General features: G+C 50.0%; 1 protein-coding gene across 2 annotated transcripts in view; it reads right to left on the reverse strand.

The window, feature by feature from the left end:
- Positions 1–4,354: 4,354 nt before the first annotated feature.
- The window catches only part of UROC1 (urocanate hydratase 1), a 39,889-nt gene continuing 29,931 nt past the window's right edge, over positions 4,355–14,312 (reverse strand). For both annotated transcript variants that reach the window (XM_055342764.1, XM_055342765.1), the window contains exons 18-20: positions 11,884–11,965; positions 6,038–6,137; positions 4,355–4,963 (exon numbers count right to left, since the gene is read on the reverse strand). In XM_055342764.1, the coding sequence (XP_055198739.1) occupies positions 4,823–4,963; positions 6,038–6,137; positions 11,884–11,965 (323 nt within the window). In that variant the 3' untranslated portion in view covers positions 4,355–4,822. The remainder of the gene's footprint in view (positions 4,964–6,037; positions 6,138–11,883; positions 11,966–14,312) is intronic.

The raw sequence follows: 14,312 nt of genomic DNA on the forward strand, positions 1-14,312 counted from the left end.
TCTCTCTCTCTCTATATATATATATATATATATACATACACACACACATATGTACAGATACATCTTCTATTGGTTCTGTTCATCGAGAACGATAAAACACAGAGATTGACATCCCAGCAGAGACCCTGCAGGTGACGCACAGTGGGAAGCAGTGTAAGAAACCAGCATCTCAAGCCCAAGAAGGAACAACAAGCACACTTGGCTTCACCATTGGCGGGCAGAAAGGACTGGTAGGGGCTGTGGCAAACTGGAAAAAACAAGCCCAGCCCCAAGGAGCCTCCAGCTGATTGCTGACACAAAGGTGGTGAGGGCACAGTCACCTGATCTCTTGGTTTCTTTAAGGAAACTGAAAATCTCGATATTTAAGTGAAATCTTCCAACTTGTAAAATTTGGTGACAAAGCCAAACATATTTAAAGAGGGCAACTCAAATCTGCACCCCCCCACCCCACATGCTCCTTGGAGGAAGCTACTGGAAAGCCTGGGGCAAGAGAGCTCATCATTCAGCTGAGCGCTCCTGAACTGGCTTGTGCTAGCCAGGAAGGAAGTCATCTGACTCCCAGGGAGTTCCCAGGGGCTACCCAGGGAGAGGCCGTGACTACATTCACAATCTTGAATTTTTAGGGCAACTGAAGCCTGTGCCCATCATGGCCAACTGGTTTCTATTTTAATCATTTTGATGAAAACATCTCACCGTAGACTACACATCTCTGCTTTCTTAAAAAAAAAAAAAAAAAAAAGACTGAACTGGACACAGAAGCCCTTTAAAACATCCAGTTCCTATGTCTGCCTGAGACATGACCAAATGAGCCATACTGCTCCATTCATTCCACAGACACCAAGGCTGCCCAACTCCCTGCTGAGCCCCGTGATGGCCCCATTCTGGATGTCAGTTGTCCCTTCTGGCAGGTGGCAGCAGGCTGTGACCCAGGGCAGCTGCCTACTTGCTGGCATGGCTTGGAATGGAACCAAGAAGGGGTCTGAGGCCCATGCACATGGCTGGTTGCCACCTGAGCCATGGCCTGAAGCTGGCCATTGAGCCCTGCCTGGCTGTCCTTAAGGGAAGGTGCTGGATGGGAAAAGAAAGATTGTCCTGGTCTTAACGTTGAACATATCCTCTTTGTTTCTCCATGGGAACAGGGAATGTTCACACAGATACATGTCCCAGGGTGCTTTCATGGAGACTTGTTGACAGTCAATGTAGGGATTTAGTACTGAGCTTGCTGCATATGACAAAAGCCCTCCTGGGATGGCTTTAACAGGTGAGGATGACAGAATCTGGAGTGGAGCCAGCGAGGCTGGTACAGCAGCTCCATACGCTGCCCAGAGGCAGGGCAGCTCTGCCTTCCCATGAGCATCCTCCATGTGCTTCTGTGGCCCTTGTGGTCACAGCAAGCTTGCTTTGCTTCCAGGCAGCACAGGTTCTGGCAGGGGGAAGGACCTAGGGCAAAAAGCAATCCAGCCTCACCTGCACTTTTGTTAAAGAATATCCGCTTTCTCAGAAGTCCTACCCTGTAGACTTCCAGCCTCATCTCATGACCAGGACAGGGCCAGTGGTCACTCCTAATCACAAAGCAGCTTTGAAAATCAACTATGTTTTAATGCATATACTACTGCCCAGACAAAATCGGGGCACAAGAAAGTGGCCACTAGGGAGGACATAAACAGTGCGGAGTGGTTGAAGACACAGACCCCAGCTGGATTGGTCTCCTCTTTGCAGGTGTGGGGGGGGGGGGGGGGGAAGGCTTGGCTCCTTAGACACCCATCCCCCAATCTCTTTCTCAATTCTCTGTTAAGGTGGTCATTTGTCAGTGAGCTCCAGGGGCTGAGTTAATGCCAGTAACTAATGAAAGGGAGATGTGTCGTCAAAGGTGCCCTGCTTTGCACAGTGAGGTCATGGGGCGGGGGGTGGGGGGGTTGTCTCCTGGCCTGGACAGCCAGCACATGTGGTAGGGCCACTCAATCTGACTCCCTGCTTGGCTCTGGATGTTTACAGGGGAGGGAGCAGGCCTCAACATCAGTAGGTGGGGTGGGAAGAGAGGAGAAGAGGGGCAGGAGATTCATCCCTTCACTTGACTGCTTTTTATAACCTGGGTAAGAATAAAGCAGAACCACAGTCCTTTGCTGAGATGCAGGTGTTACACTCTGTTATACAGCATAGAAAACTGAGGTTTGGGGGCACCTGGGTGGCTCAGCGGTTAAGCGTCGTCTTTGGCTCAGGTCGTGATCAGGTCCTGGGATCGAGTCCCACATCAGGCTCCCCAGAGCGAGCCTGCTTCTCCCTCTGCCTCCCTCCTCTCTGCCTCTCTCTGTGACTCTCTTGAATGAATAAATAACATCTTTAAAAAAAAAAAGAAAACTGAGGTTCAGAGAGGCCATGATCTCCAAGGTCCTGGCAGGCAGGATTAGGAAAAAGCTAAGGATTGCCAGGCCCCCACATCCACCTACTAGTTTAGGAGAAATTTTTATTTTTTTTAAATAATAAATTTATTTTTTATTGGTGTTCAATTTGCCAACATACATACAGAATAACACCCAGTGCTCATCCCGTCACGTGCCCCCCTCAGTGCCCGTCACCCATTCACCCCCACCCCCCGCCCTCCTCCCCTTCCACCACCCCTAGTTCATTTCCCAGAGTTAGGAGTCTTTATATTCTGTCTCCCTTTCTGATATTTCCCACACATTTCCTCTCCCTTCCCTTATATTCCCTTTCACTATTATTCATATTCCCCAAATGAATGAGAACATACACTGTTTGTCCTTCTCCGATTGACTTACTTCACTCAGAATAATACCCTCCAGTTCCATCCACGTTGAAGCAAATGGTGGGTATTTGTCAGAGAAATTTTTATTTTATAAAAGAAACACACCCACACACTGGACTCCAGAAAGCAACATTTGGCCTGTATAATCCTTTTCCATTAAATAAATTAACATAAACTAATAAATCAAAGTTTTGTTGGAGTCTTGGCTTTTTATTTCTAAAGCCTAATTAATTACAAAGGAAAGGGGAAGTCTTGTCCAATCACTGTGTTGTATGCCTGAAACTAATGTAAGATTGTGTGTCAACAATACCTTGATTTAAAAAAAGGAAAGGGGGGATCCCTGGGTGGCGCAGCGGTTTGGCGCCTGCCTTTGGCCCAGGGCGCGATCCTGGAGACCCGGGATCGAATCCCACATCGGGCTCCCGGTGCATGGAGCCTGCTTCTCCCTATGTCTCTGTCTCTGTCTCTCTCTCTCTCTCTCTCTCTCTCTCTGTGTGTGTGTGTGTGTGTGTGTGTGTGTAACTATCATAAATAAATAAAAATTTAAAAAAAATAAAATAAAAAAAATAAAAAAAGGAAAGGGGATGTCTCTCTGGTTGCTAAGGACAGGGAAGTGGTCCCCCAGCCCCCGCCCCCTCCTAACCCCATCTCCCAGGCCTGGTCCCTTAGGATCCGCAGGGTGAGGCCACGGTTGCCTGGATTGGAGGGAGGAGCTAGAAGTCCCCTCCCCAAAGGGGCTTGTTCTGATTGGCCTGGGTCCCACTGTGTGAGCTAAACAAGACAAATGTCCTCACTCCAGGGTACACTCCTCTGGCATCAGAGGGTAGGGCTCTCTTTGGGGATCTTTCTCCCCACTCTCTCACACCTCCACCCACTGCTCTCCCCACTCTCTCACACCTCCACCCACTGCTACCTTGTATCCTTCTCCTGCCTTGGTCTCAGCTCAAGGGGCTAGGTGGTCACAGGGGGGAAGCCTCTCACACCCAAAGCCTGCAGCACCCCAGAGGATTAGGACATTAGGCAACCAGAAGTCAAGCCCTAAAAGTAGGGGAATCCTTAAAAAGGGGAGGGTGTCTACTTCAAAAGGAAGGTCTGGAAAAGCATGACCATGTAATTCCCTTTGCTTGGGGGCTTTGCATCTGAGACTGGGCTATGGATTCAGCCAGTACCAGAGTCAGGGATCTGAGGGAGGGGTGCGAGAACGCAGCCTCAGGCCCAGTAGGACTCCTGCAGGACACCTGGTCCCAAGCAGAGTCCCGAAGGCACTCCCTCTGAAGGGACTGGGCTGCATTTTCTTGAGCTTCTTGCTGTGCCAGCCATGGGGGTGCCCCTCCTCTCTCCTCCCCCCACCCCGCCCCCACAAAGTACCATGGAGTCTATAGTGCAGAGCCCCACCCCCATCCATGGCCACCCATGACCACCCTGCCCATGAACCTTCCATGGCTTCTTTACTTTCTTTCCTAATCCTTTATTTCCTAATCCCTGTCTTCCTCCCTGGGCACTCTGAGCCCAGGGCTTGGCCACGTTCCTTGGGTTCACAGCTGGAGGCACCAAGGTCCAGAAAGAACGTGACAGACAGCTAGACAGGCCAGCAGACCGAAAAGCAACTTTATGTGTGGTTGGAAGGCAGACAGGAGGCAGAGTGGTTGCTAAAAACCAGGCCAAAGGAAACCCTGCTCCCCTGGTGGGAGAAGGAATGGCAGGGGCTTTGAAGGGACTTGATTGATGCCCAGTATTTGGGGCATACACCCCCCCCCCCAGAAGATGCTGGAGTCAACTCTGTGGTGGGCTGGAGGATTTGGGCCTGGATAAGTCTTTCGCTGCCCCTCCAGGGTTCCCAGAGGTCAGGGACAAACAGTCCCATCTCTTCTGGTCTCTGCTGGCTCATTTGTAAAATAAAATGCCCATGGTAGCGGCACACCCTCCAGGGTGTTGTGAGGCCAGATGAGGGCTCATGTGTGAAACCACGAAGCCAGGACACCAGGGTGTATAGTGACAGGTGCGGTGTGGCTGTGAGGTGGGGATAGGGATGAAGGGGGGACAAGGGATCCAAGGATCTCAGGGCCGCAGGGCCTGTGAGAGCACACGCTCATCTGCCACCTCATGCGGGAGGGTCACCACCAGGCCCTTGTCATCCTGCATCGTCTGGCGGATGATCTCGTAGGCCTTCTGGTTCCCAGACCAACAGCGCCGAGCCACCTGTGGCAGGGTGGGGAGAGGGCCCGCAGGGGTCACTCTGAACACCCAGCTGCTGGGCTGCAAGTCTCCACCCTCATTGGCTTCAGGGACCCTCCTGTGCTGTGTGGGGCCCTGGCATCTCCCCTGCCCCCCCCCCCAAGCTCAGACCTCCCTCTCCTGGCTGGACCGCTTATGTAGCCACCTCTCCCATCTGAGACCGACCATCCCTTGACCCAGCCTACCCCATGTCCAAGAAAGACCTCGCCTCCTTGCCAGGGCCCCAGGCCAGGTGTCTGGGAACCATCCTCAGGGAATCCGCCTCCATTTCAGCTCCGCCTTAGAATCTCTCTCCAGTCCTCCCCTTCTCTCCACCTCCTTCCTCAGGGCTTCCCCGGCCTCCCTGCTGCCATGCTTGCCTCTCCCTCCTTCCCCTCACTGGTTTGCAGCCCTTGGGGTGAAGACTACCCCCTTGCTGGGCGCCCCTGTGGAGTTAGCCCCTCCAGGGACCTCTTACCCTCTCTCTTACACTCACCCCCTGACCGAACATCCAGCTGTGTGGGCTCCTGCATGCAGAACCCCTCTCCTTACCCTCCTATCTGCCAGCACACATCCCCCCATTCCCACTGCCCCCCACCCCTTCTCGTGGCCTGTGAAGTGGTCATAGGCAGGAGTAGGCCCCCGCGGGGACACACGCACATGTGCACTCCAGAGAGGGTGACAGCTGCCTGGCCTTGCAGAGCTGCCCACTCTGACCTGACTTCAGAGAAGCTAGAAAGAAAGCACTTTAAAAGGAGGAGCTCAGCATCAGCATCAGCATCTTCTCACTGGGAAAGAAGCCCCCCTCCCCATGCAGACAGAGGCTGCCCTGGAGGAGTAGGGTCAGAGGCAGGAAGACACAAAAGAGAGCCAGCAACAGCCCCCAAAAATGCAGGGAGAGATCCAGCAGCAGCCGGAGAGGAGACAACAGTAAGCAGGAGCAACAGGACTGTTTTCTGTGCAAGAAGGAAGCAGAGTCTCTCTCAGCTTTCTGGGCAAGATGGAAGCAGAGTCTCTCTCAGCAGCGAAGGCCAGTGGAAAGGCCTGGGTGTGACTTACTCCATTGGAGACATCCCAGCTGAGCATCATCTTGGCCTTCTGCTCAGCCTCCTGGGTCCCGTCCAACACAAGGCCAAATCCTCCATTGATCACCTCCCCCCTGCAAGAGGCAGAGACATTTCCAGGTCACTCTCCAGGCTTGCCCCTGCCTGGAGCACACAGCAGTGCACACACATTTTGGGAACCCATTGGAAGCACTGGCCCAGGAGGGCAGTGTGGCTGGCCCCTCCAGCCCGGGAAGCCGTCGGCCCTCTGCCAGCCTGGGGATGCAGGACTCACTGGGCTCTGCATTCCCCACTTGCCCCTCCATGCTTTACCCCATCCACCCCACACTCACCATCAGTGCATCCCGGTTCTTGCGGTTCTGAGTGCATCCCATAAAGATACGCTTCCTTGGTGGGGGGGGGGAAGGGGGGCTCTTGTGCAGCTCAATTCAACTGTCATCCTCCCAGATTTCTCTTTACCCTCTTTATTTTCTTTACTTCTTCTTTCAGCTTGCTTTAGGTGTATTTGGGGGTCCTGATAACTTGACTTGAAGGCTGAGTTCCTTTATTTTCAGTATTTGTTTCCTAACGAACAGATTTCCCTGAGTACCATTTGGATCACCCCACCTCATAGACGTGATATGCCACGTGTTCATTCATTTCTTCAAAAGGTGTTGTGTGATCTTAGTTAAGTGTGCTAATGCCACCCGACTTCTCACATTTGCCCTGCAGTTCCAGCCATCAGCTGAGAGTGCCCTCTCCTTCCTGGCACTCCTGGCTCCTCATCCTCACCCCTGGCGTCACAATCAAGGCCTACACTGGGCCTGGTTGCCGTTCCTGCTCAGTTAGCATCACTACACCTCTCATAGCCCCTTGTGTTACATACTTAGGAAATGTTCTCCCCTCTGGTCGGCACTTGCCAGGACTTTACTGCCCAATGCGAACTCCTGAGAACATAGCATCTGGCCTTTCAGTCCCAACTCCCAGCAAATTTGCTCTTTCTCCTTCCTGCACCCAAAAGGTGCACCTAGCTTCCTTAGCCCTAGATCCTTCAGGCCTATGGGCTTCTCTGCCCGGTTTGGGCTCTACTGACAATTTCAGCCAGTTGCCACCAAGAAGGTGGGGAGCCCTCTGCCGCAGGAGCCAGCTGTACACCCCACTCCAGGTGTGGAAACTGAGCCCTTCCCTGCCCTCAGCGTGTGTGCCCACAGCTGGGCAGCCCTGTGCCAACCAGCAGGCTCCTGTCACATCAACCACCAGCCTCCGAGTGGATCCAAGGTCATCATTGGTCACCTGTCAGGGGCTGATGTTGGATGACAGAGGGGAAAGCAGATGCCAGCCAGTGTCACCAAGCAAGGACTTCAGTGTGTCCTTCAACAAGAGAGGACTTTTGGAGATTAGAACTTCATCTTCTGTTTTGGGGGCCTGAAGCCCAGACTGCTAGAGAGCAAAGCCACTCAGCTCCATGTGACCTCAGCCATCCCTACCCACGGAGGCACCTAGGCACACTGAGCCCAAGAAGACAGATGATAAAGGCAGCATCACCATCAGCAGAGCACGTGGGGCTGCTCACAAATGGAGTTGGGACAACAAGCTGTCCCCTTGAGAAAACCAGAAAAGTAGAGCCCTATGTCACATAAAGAAAAATTCATGTCAAATGTACTAAAGGAAGAAAAAGTCAAAAGCATATGATAAAGTTTAGAAGCATGTTTTTATGTTTTTTCTTAACTTGGGAAGGAGGAGGTATGTCTTCTAAAGCAACATTTAAGGGGGCATCTGGGTGGCTCAGCGGTTGAGCATCTACCTTTGGCTCAGGGTGTGATCCCGGGGTCCTGGGATTGAGTCCCCCATCGGGGTCCCTGCCTGGAGCCTGCTTCTCCCCCTCCCCCTCTGTCTTTCATGAATGAATAAATAAAGTCTTTAAAAAAAAAAAGGATAACATTTATGGGAGGCATGACACTGCCAGGCACTGCTCGAGGTCCTCTAGAGGTAGCTCTTGGCAGTTTAGCACATGCATTTAGCCCAGTCCTCCTGCAAAAGTAGCTTGTTCTGAAACCTAGATAGCATCTATTTCTTACAGGGGACTGTTGTGGCTGTCAGATGAGTTAGCATGTAACTCTAGAAGCATGTAATGTTGTATACGTTAGCCATTCACTGTTTAATCTTCACCACCAGCCTATAATGCAGTTGCGTTATTATGACCATTTTGTCAATAAAAAACGAAGCTCAACAAATTTGTGCAGAAAAATTGACTTCAGAATCCATGCTCTCAATTTTGCCACAAAACTACACATCCCTGCTGCACAAGGAAGGGGGTAGGGTCAAGGAGATTTATGTGCACAGACAGTGCAGTGAGCAACACAAGCCCTGAATACTTAGAGTGATCCTTGGGCTAGCAGAAGCAGCATCACCAGGAGCCAGATTCGCTAAATCTATGCCCCACTCCAGACCTACCAGTCACACTCTACATTTTAACAAGCTCTCCAAGGGGTTCCTATGCACATGCAAGTTTGGGATGCTCTCTAAGACATCGCTTAGTGAGGACAAAATGTTGGTATCAGGATAAGGATGGCAGACCAAATATATGTATTTATTCCTCAAAGATGTGGACTCCCTAGGCTGTATCTTGCTGTGAGGTCACAAGGAACATCTGAGGGTAACAGAGGGACCATGAAAACATGGACTGAGAAGTCTCAACACCCAACAGTGAAGCCCTGTCCCTTCCAATAGCTCACAGAATTGGCCACACCCTCTCTACAAGGACAGGAGGCAGGAACTGCGTTTACTGAGCAGACCAGCCAGCCTAAAACCAGACTGACCACTGACCTCTCCTGCTCTGCAGCCCATGGCCCAAAGGTGCATGCACACACTGTGTGTGGGCGCCCTCTCTAAATACAAGCAGACAGCAAGGACCACTGGACAGACAGCATGAGGATAGACTTCAAGCAAGCAACCAATGAGTGAAAATATCAGTGAGGGTGACAAAACATGAGAGACACCTAACTCTGGGAAATGAACAAGGGATAGTGGAAGGGGAGGTGGACGGGGGTTTGGGGTGACTGGGTGATGGGCACTGAGTGGGACACTTGGTGGGATGAGCACTGGGTGTTATGCTAAATGTTGGCAAATTGAACTCCAATTAAAAAAAAAAAAAGCAAGCAACCAGAAAGAGGGGCTCCAAGAAGACAGAGGAAGAGGAAGATAGCACACACCCGATGCGGACTGTCTTGGAAACGTAAGCGCTCTAAAACAGGGAGACAATAGATGTAAAAACTGAGAGCAAGGGCACCTGGGTAGCTCAGTCTGGTAAGCGACTGCCTTCAGCTCAGGTCATGATCTCAGGGTCCTGGGATCAAGTCCTGTATCTGGCTCCCTGCTCAGCAAGGAATGTGTCTCTCTTTCCCCTGGTCCTGCTCTCTCTCTCAATAAATACAAACCAAGAAATAGCAGACAGAGCTCATAACTTAGAAATGGATTTGTATAGAACAAAGAAAAAAAATTAGCTGACAAGTTGAAAGATATTTCCTCCCGGAGCCGGAACAGTTGAGGCTGAAATTTTTTTCCCCTGCTGATTTCGCAGTCAGACTTGCAGGAGTATCGGACGGATTAAATTATGTGGGTGTGTGAGCATGATGGAGTCCAAGGTGAATTTGAGGCACTTTCTGAAAGAGCCCCCAGGGACAGCCAGGATCCAGGTGTTGGCACCAGCATGTGGCCCTCCCACAGTCCTGTCTGCAGACCCTGGGGAGAACCAGGGGGTGGGAGCAACTTGGGAATTGGTGGGGAGCATTCCATCTCTTGGGAGCACCTTATTCAGGGGGTCCTGCCCCAAGGCCCTCATGTCACTGATGCTTTCTGAGGCCAGCTCTGCTCTCACCCCTCCAGCCCTCTGTGGCTCTGTGGGCAATGACAGGTGACTCCTGGGGGATGACAGATCTGGGTTCAGATCCTAGCTCTGCCACCAGCTGTGGCCTTGGGCATGTGACCCAACCTCATCCTCTTCACCTCCAGCACCAATTCAGCAAATCCAGTGACGAAATGTCAGGTACCCCACAACCAGGCACTCTCCGTCCTGTTTTCTCCAGCCCACATATCGGAAAGAACCTGCACTGCCGTCACACTTTCCATTCATTAGAGCCGCCTGACTGGGCTACAGCTCGGAATTCTGGCCTCGAAGCCCGCCCATCACAATGCTCTGGGAAGCTCCAGTGCTGGGGACTTGGCCCTGGAGGGCAAGGCCGGCTCCGCTGGCCAGAACGGGCTCAGAGGTCAGTTCCGAGCCTGCCAGGAGCTGCCCTCCTCCCCAGAGCCACAGCACCCCCTGCTGCCCCCACAGCTAGCAGTCCACCTTGGCGAGAGCCCAGACCTGACAGCTTCCCAAGGTCTGAGGAGAGGCGAGGCCTGGGTCGGCTGCAGCCCATTAACCTCCTGGTGCCTCAGTTTCCTCATCTGTAAAATGTATTTTCTTCTAAGATTAGGTGAGAGAGTAGATTCAAAAATTTTAGCGAATGCTTGCCACATCGCCTGTATATGATAAATATTAGTCATTTATTATTTGTGGATGTGATAATTGTGATTTAGAATAAGAAATATGTGGTCTTCGTCCCATTTCTGGCACAGAGCTCCTAAAGCACTTGGAATTTTGTAAGCATTGAGAGCGGTTAAAGTGTCCTTCGTAAAAATAAATAGAAAGAAAGAAAGAAAGAAAGAAAGAAAGAAAGAAAGAAAGAAAGCATCCTTTGTTATGTTAACGAGGTGACTCTCGGAGGGCCTCTGAGGAGTGGGGTGTGGGTGCTAGTTTCCAGCAGAGCCAACCTTATCATTACAGGATTGGCATGCTCAGTCCCACTCCCAGGCCTCCAGGGAGGGAGAGGGGCTGGAGGTTGATTCCAGGGGTCAATAATCTAGTCAGTCATGCCTAAATAATGAAGCTTCCATGAATACCTAAAAGGACACGTTTGGAGAAGGTCTAGGTTGGGGAACCAGAACACTTCCACGTGCCACTGTGCCAGGCCCCAAACTCTGCAAGGATGGAGGATGCTTTGTTTGGGGTCTCTCCCTATGTATCTCTTCATCAGGCTATTGACTTGTACCCTTTGCTATCCTTTGTAATAAAGTGGTAATCTAGTGAGGGTATGGTTTCCTGAGTTCTGTGAGCTGCTTGAGCAAATTAATGGATTCCAGGGAAGCTATTGATTTGTAGCCAGTGGGTCAGATGCACAGGTGACAACCTAGACTTGCAACTGGCACCTGAAATGGTGTCATCCTTGTGGGACTAGGCCCTTACCCTGTGGCATCTGGTGCCATCTCTGAGCAGATAGTGTAAGAATAGAGTTGACTGTGTCAGAGAATTGCCTGGTGGTGTGGGAAGGCCCCCACGTGTTAGAATTAGGGGTGCAGAATTATAGCAGATAGTTGCCTTCACATTGGAATGGCAACTATCAGCCTCCCACAAACCCCAATTTCTTCATGGCACAGACTAGAAACAGGCCTGCCAGGGCAGACCTGTAAGCCAGGGCCCCAGGGGAGCCCAGAATCCAGGTCTCCGGCCTCCCAGCCCAGCTGCCCTGGCCCAGGATGGCACTGAGAATTCCTGGGAAAACATCTGTGAAAGCAAAGGGAAAACTGATATGATAAGCATAGGTACGGTTCTTACAGCCTTTGTGTCCCACGTGACAGGTGAGGCCCTGAAAGGTAGAGTGGCTGGGCCATGTCCTGTGATTTCCAGCTCACACGAGGAACATCACAGCAAAGCCATTAGCAGAGGGAGCTCAGGGGAGGCAGGGCCCAGGATCACGAGGGAATTCCCGAGACCTCTACACCAGCCCGCACCCACAGCACCCAGTTCTCCAAAAACCTTACCAGCCGACACCCCCGCCATTATGAAGAGCGACCCAGGTGGCACCTCGAAAGGCATCTCCGACGAAGTTCTGCACAGCCATGTCTGTGGAAACAGAGGCCACCACCCATCACTCCCTGAATGAGGCGGGCTGGGGGCCTGAAGGTCAGATAGGGAACAAAGGACAGACTCTCAAAATAGCAATAGCTTATGTTTGCAGAGCTAAGCAAAGCCGGAGGAGTGACAAGTACCTGAGTCCTTCCGTATAGTTACACTCTGGCACTGAATGCCAAAGTGCTCCAGAAGCAGAAAGCATGGAAGAATTAAAGGGGTGGTGGTACTGATTTTAGCTCATGGATACAGAGAGCCAAAGAGAGGCACTTTGACCTTTAAAACAAAGCAAAACCAATAAGGGTGGAGGACAAACTACAAATTAATGACTGTCCTTGACCCCATCAGAGAACTGAGGCTCCACAGCAACTAAGTAATTATGATCTGGGGAGATACAGGCCCTTGCACAGGGAAACAGAATCCAAGCTCGTCACCTTACATGTGTGTCTAACAAATTGCTAAAGGACAAGCATAAGCTTGCCTGAAACCTTGAGGCCCCTGGGACATAGATAAAAGGGGGTGTGCATGTCCTAGCAAGCTCTTCCTCCAAAAACCCAAGCAGGTACTCCCAGAGAAGATCAGAGACAATCCTACGACCACTCTCCTCCTTATGCTGGGCAGTGAAATGGAAGAAATGCATCTCTAGAACCTGATAAAGACCAGGAAACATTCTCCCCTCGGGCCTCCTGAGATGTCACACCCGACCATGTCTTGGCTTTACCTCACTGAATCTGATTTTAGGCTTCTGACCTTCAGAGCTGTGAGAGAATACATTTGTGTTGTTTTAAGCCATTGAGTTTGCAGTACCTTGTTACAGTGGCCATAGATATGAATATAAACTATATTAATATCAGGGAGTTGGAGCAAGGAATATAACTAGGGACAGAGAGGAACATTACATAATGATAAAGATGTCAGTTCTCCAAGAAGACATCAGAAACCAAAATGAGCATGCACCTAACTGCAGGGATTGATTGATTGATTGATTTTTAAAGATTTTATTTATTTATTCATGAGAGAGACACACACACAGAGGCAGAGACACAGGCAGAGGGGGAAGCAGGCTCCCTGTGGGGAGTCCAATGCAGGACTCGATCCCAGGACCCTGGGATCATGACCTGAGCCAAAGGCAGATGCTCAACCTCTGAGGCACCCAGGCGCCCCTAACAGCAGAGGTTTAAAATACTTGGAGCAAAGATAGGTAACTCCTAAAAGGAGAAACAGACAAATCTGCAAACACAGGAGATTTCACCACTCTCTCCCAGTAATTTGCAGAATAATTAAGCAGAAAATCAGTAAGGATCCAGATGACCAGAACAGCATCATCAACCAACCTGACCTAACTGATATCTGTAGAACCCACCAAATAACAGCAGAACATATGTTCTTCTCAAATGCACCAAGATAGACCATATTCTGGGCCACAAAACAACCCTGAACAAATTTAAAAGAAGAGACAAATATAAAGTAAGTTCTCAGACCATAATGGAATTAAACCTGAAGTCAGTAAGAAAGTATTTGAAAAATCTCCTGAAACATAGAAATTTAAAAAGATACTTCTAGGGGTGGCTGGGTGGCTCAGTTAAATGTCCTATTCTTGATTTCAGCTTAGGTCATGATCTCAGGTTAATGAGATTGAGCCCTGTTTTGAGCTCCATGCTGAGAGTGAAGCCGCGTAAGATTCTCTCTCTCTCTCTCTTTCTCTCTCTACCCCTCTGCCCCTCCCCCCTCACACACCTCTCTCTTTTTCTAAAAAAAAAAAAGTTTAAATTAATTGATTAAAAAAGATACCTCCAAGTAACCAATAAATCCAAGAGGAAGTCTTATGGGAAATTAACAAATATTTTGAACTGAAAGAAAATGAAAATATATAAAAATTTGCAGGATGCAGCTAAAGCAGCTAAAAAAATTCAGAGCATTAAATACTTATGTCAAAAAAAATGATTTCAAATCAGTAACCTCAGCTTCTGTTTTATGAAGCCAGAGAAAGAAGAGCAAGTTAAACCCAAAGCCAGTAGAAGGAAGATTAGAGCAGAAATCAATGAATTTGGAAGCAGAAAAGCAATAGAAAAAAATGAATGAGACTAGAAACTTCTTTCTGGGGAAGATCAATACAGTTGATAAATTTCTAGCCAGACTGATCAAGAGGAAAGAAGACACAAATGACCAATATCAGGAATGACAGAGGAGACATCACAACTGACCCCACAGACATTAAAAAGATAAAGGTATACAACTTTATACCTATAAATTTGATAACTTATATGAAATATATCAACTCCTTGAAAAAATGATACAGATGGGGTTCCTGAGGGTCCCCCTCTTTTCCTTGGGATCCCAT

This window comes from Nyctereutes procyonoides, unplaced genomic scaffold, assembly GCF_905146905.1.
Source record: "Nyctereutes procyonoides isolate TBG_1078 unplaced genomic scaffold, NYPRO_anot_genome, whole genome shotgun sequence".
Classification (NCBI taxonomy): Eukaryota; Metazoa; Chordata; class Mammalia; order Carnivora; family Canidae; genus Nyctereutes; species Nyctereutes procyonoides.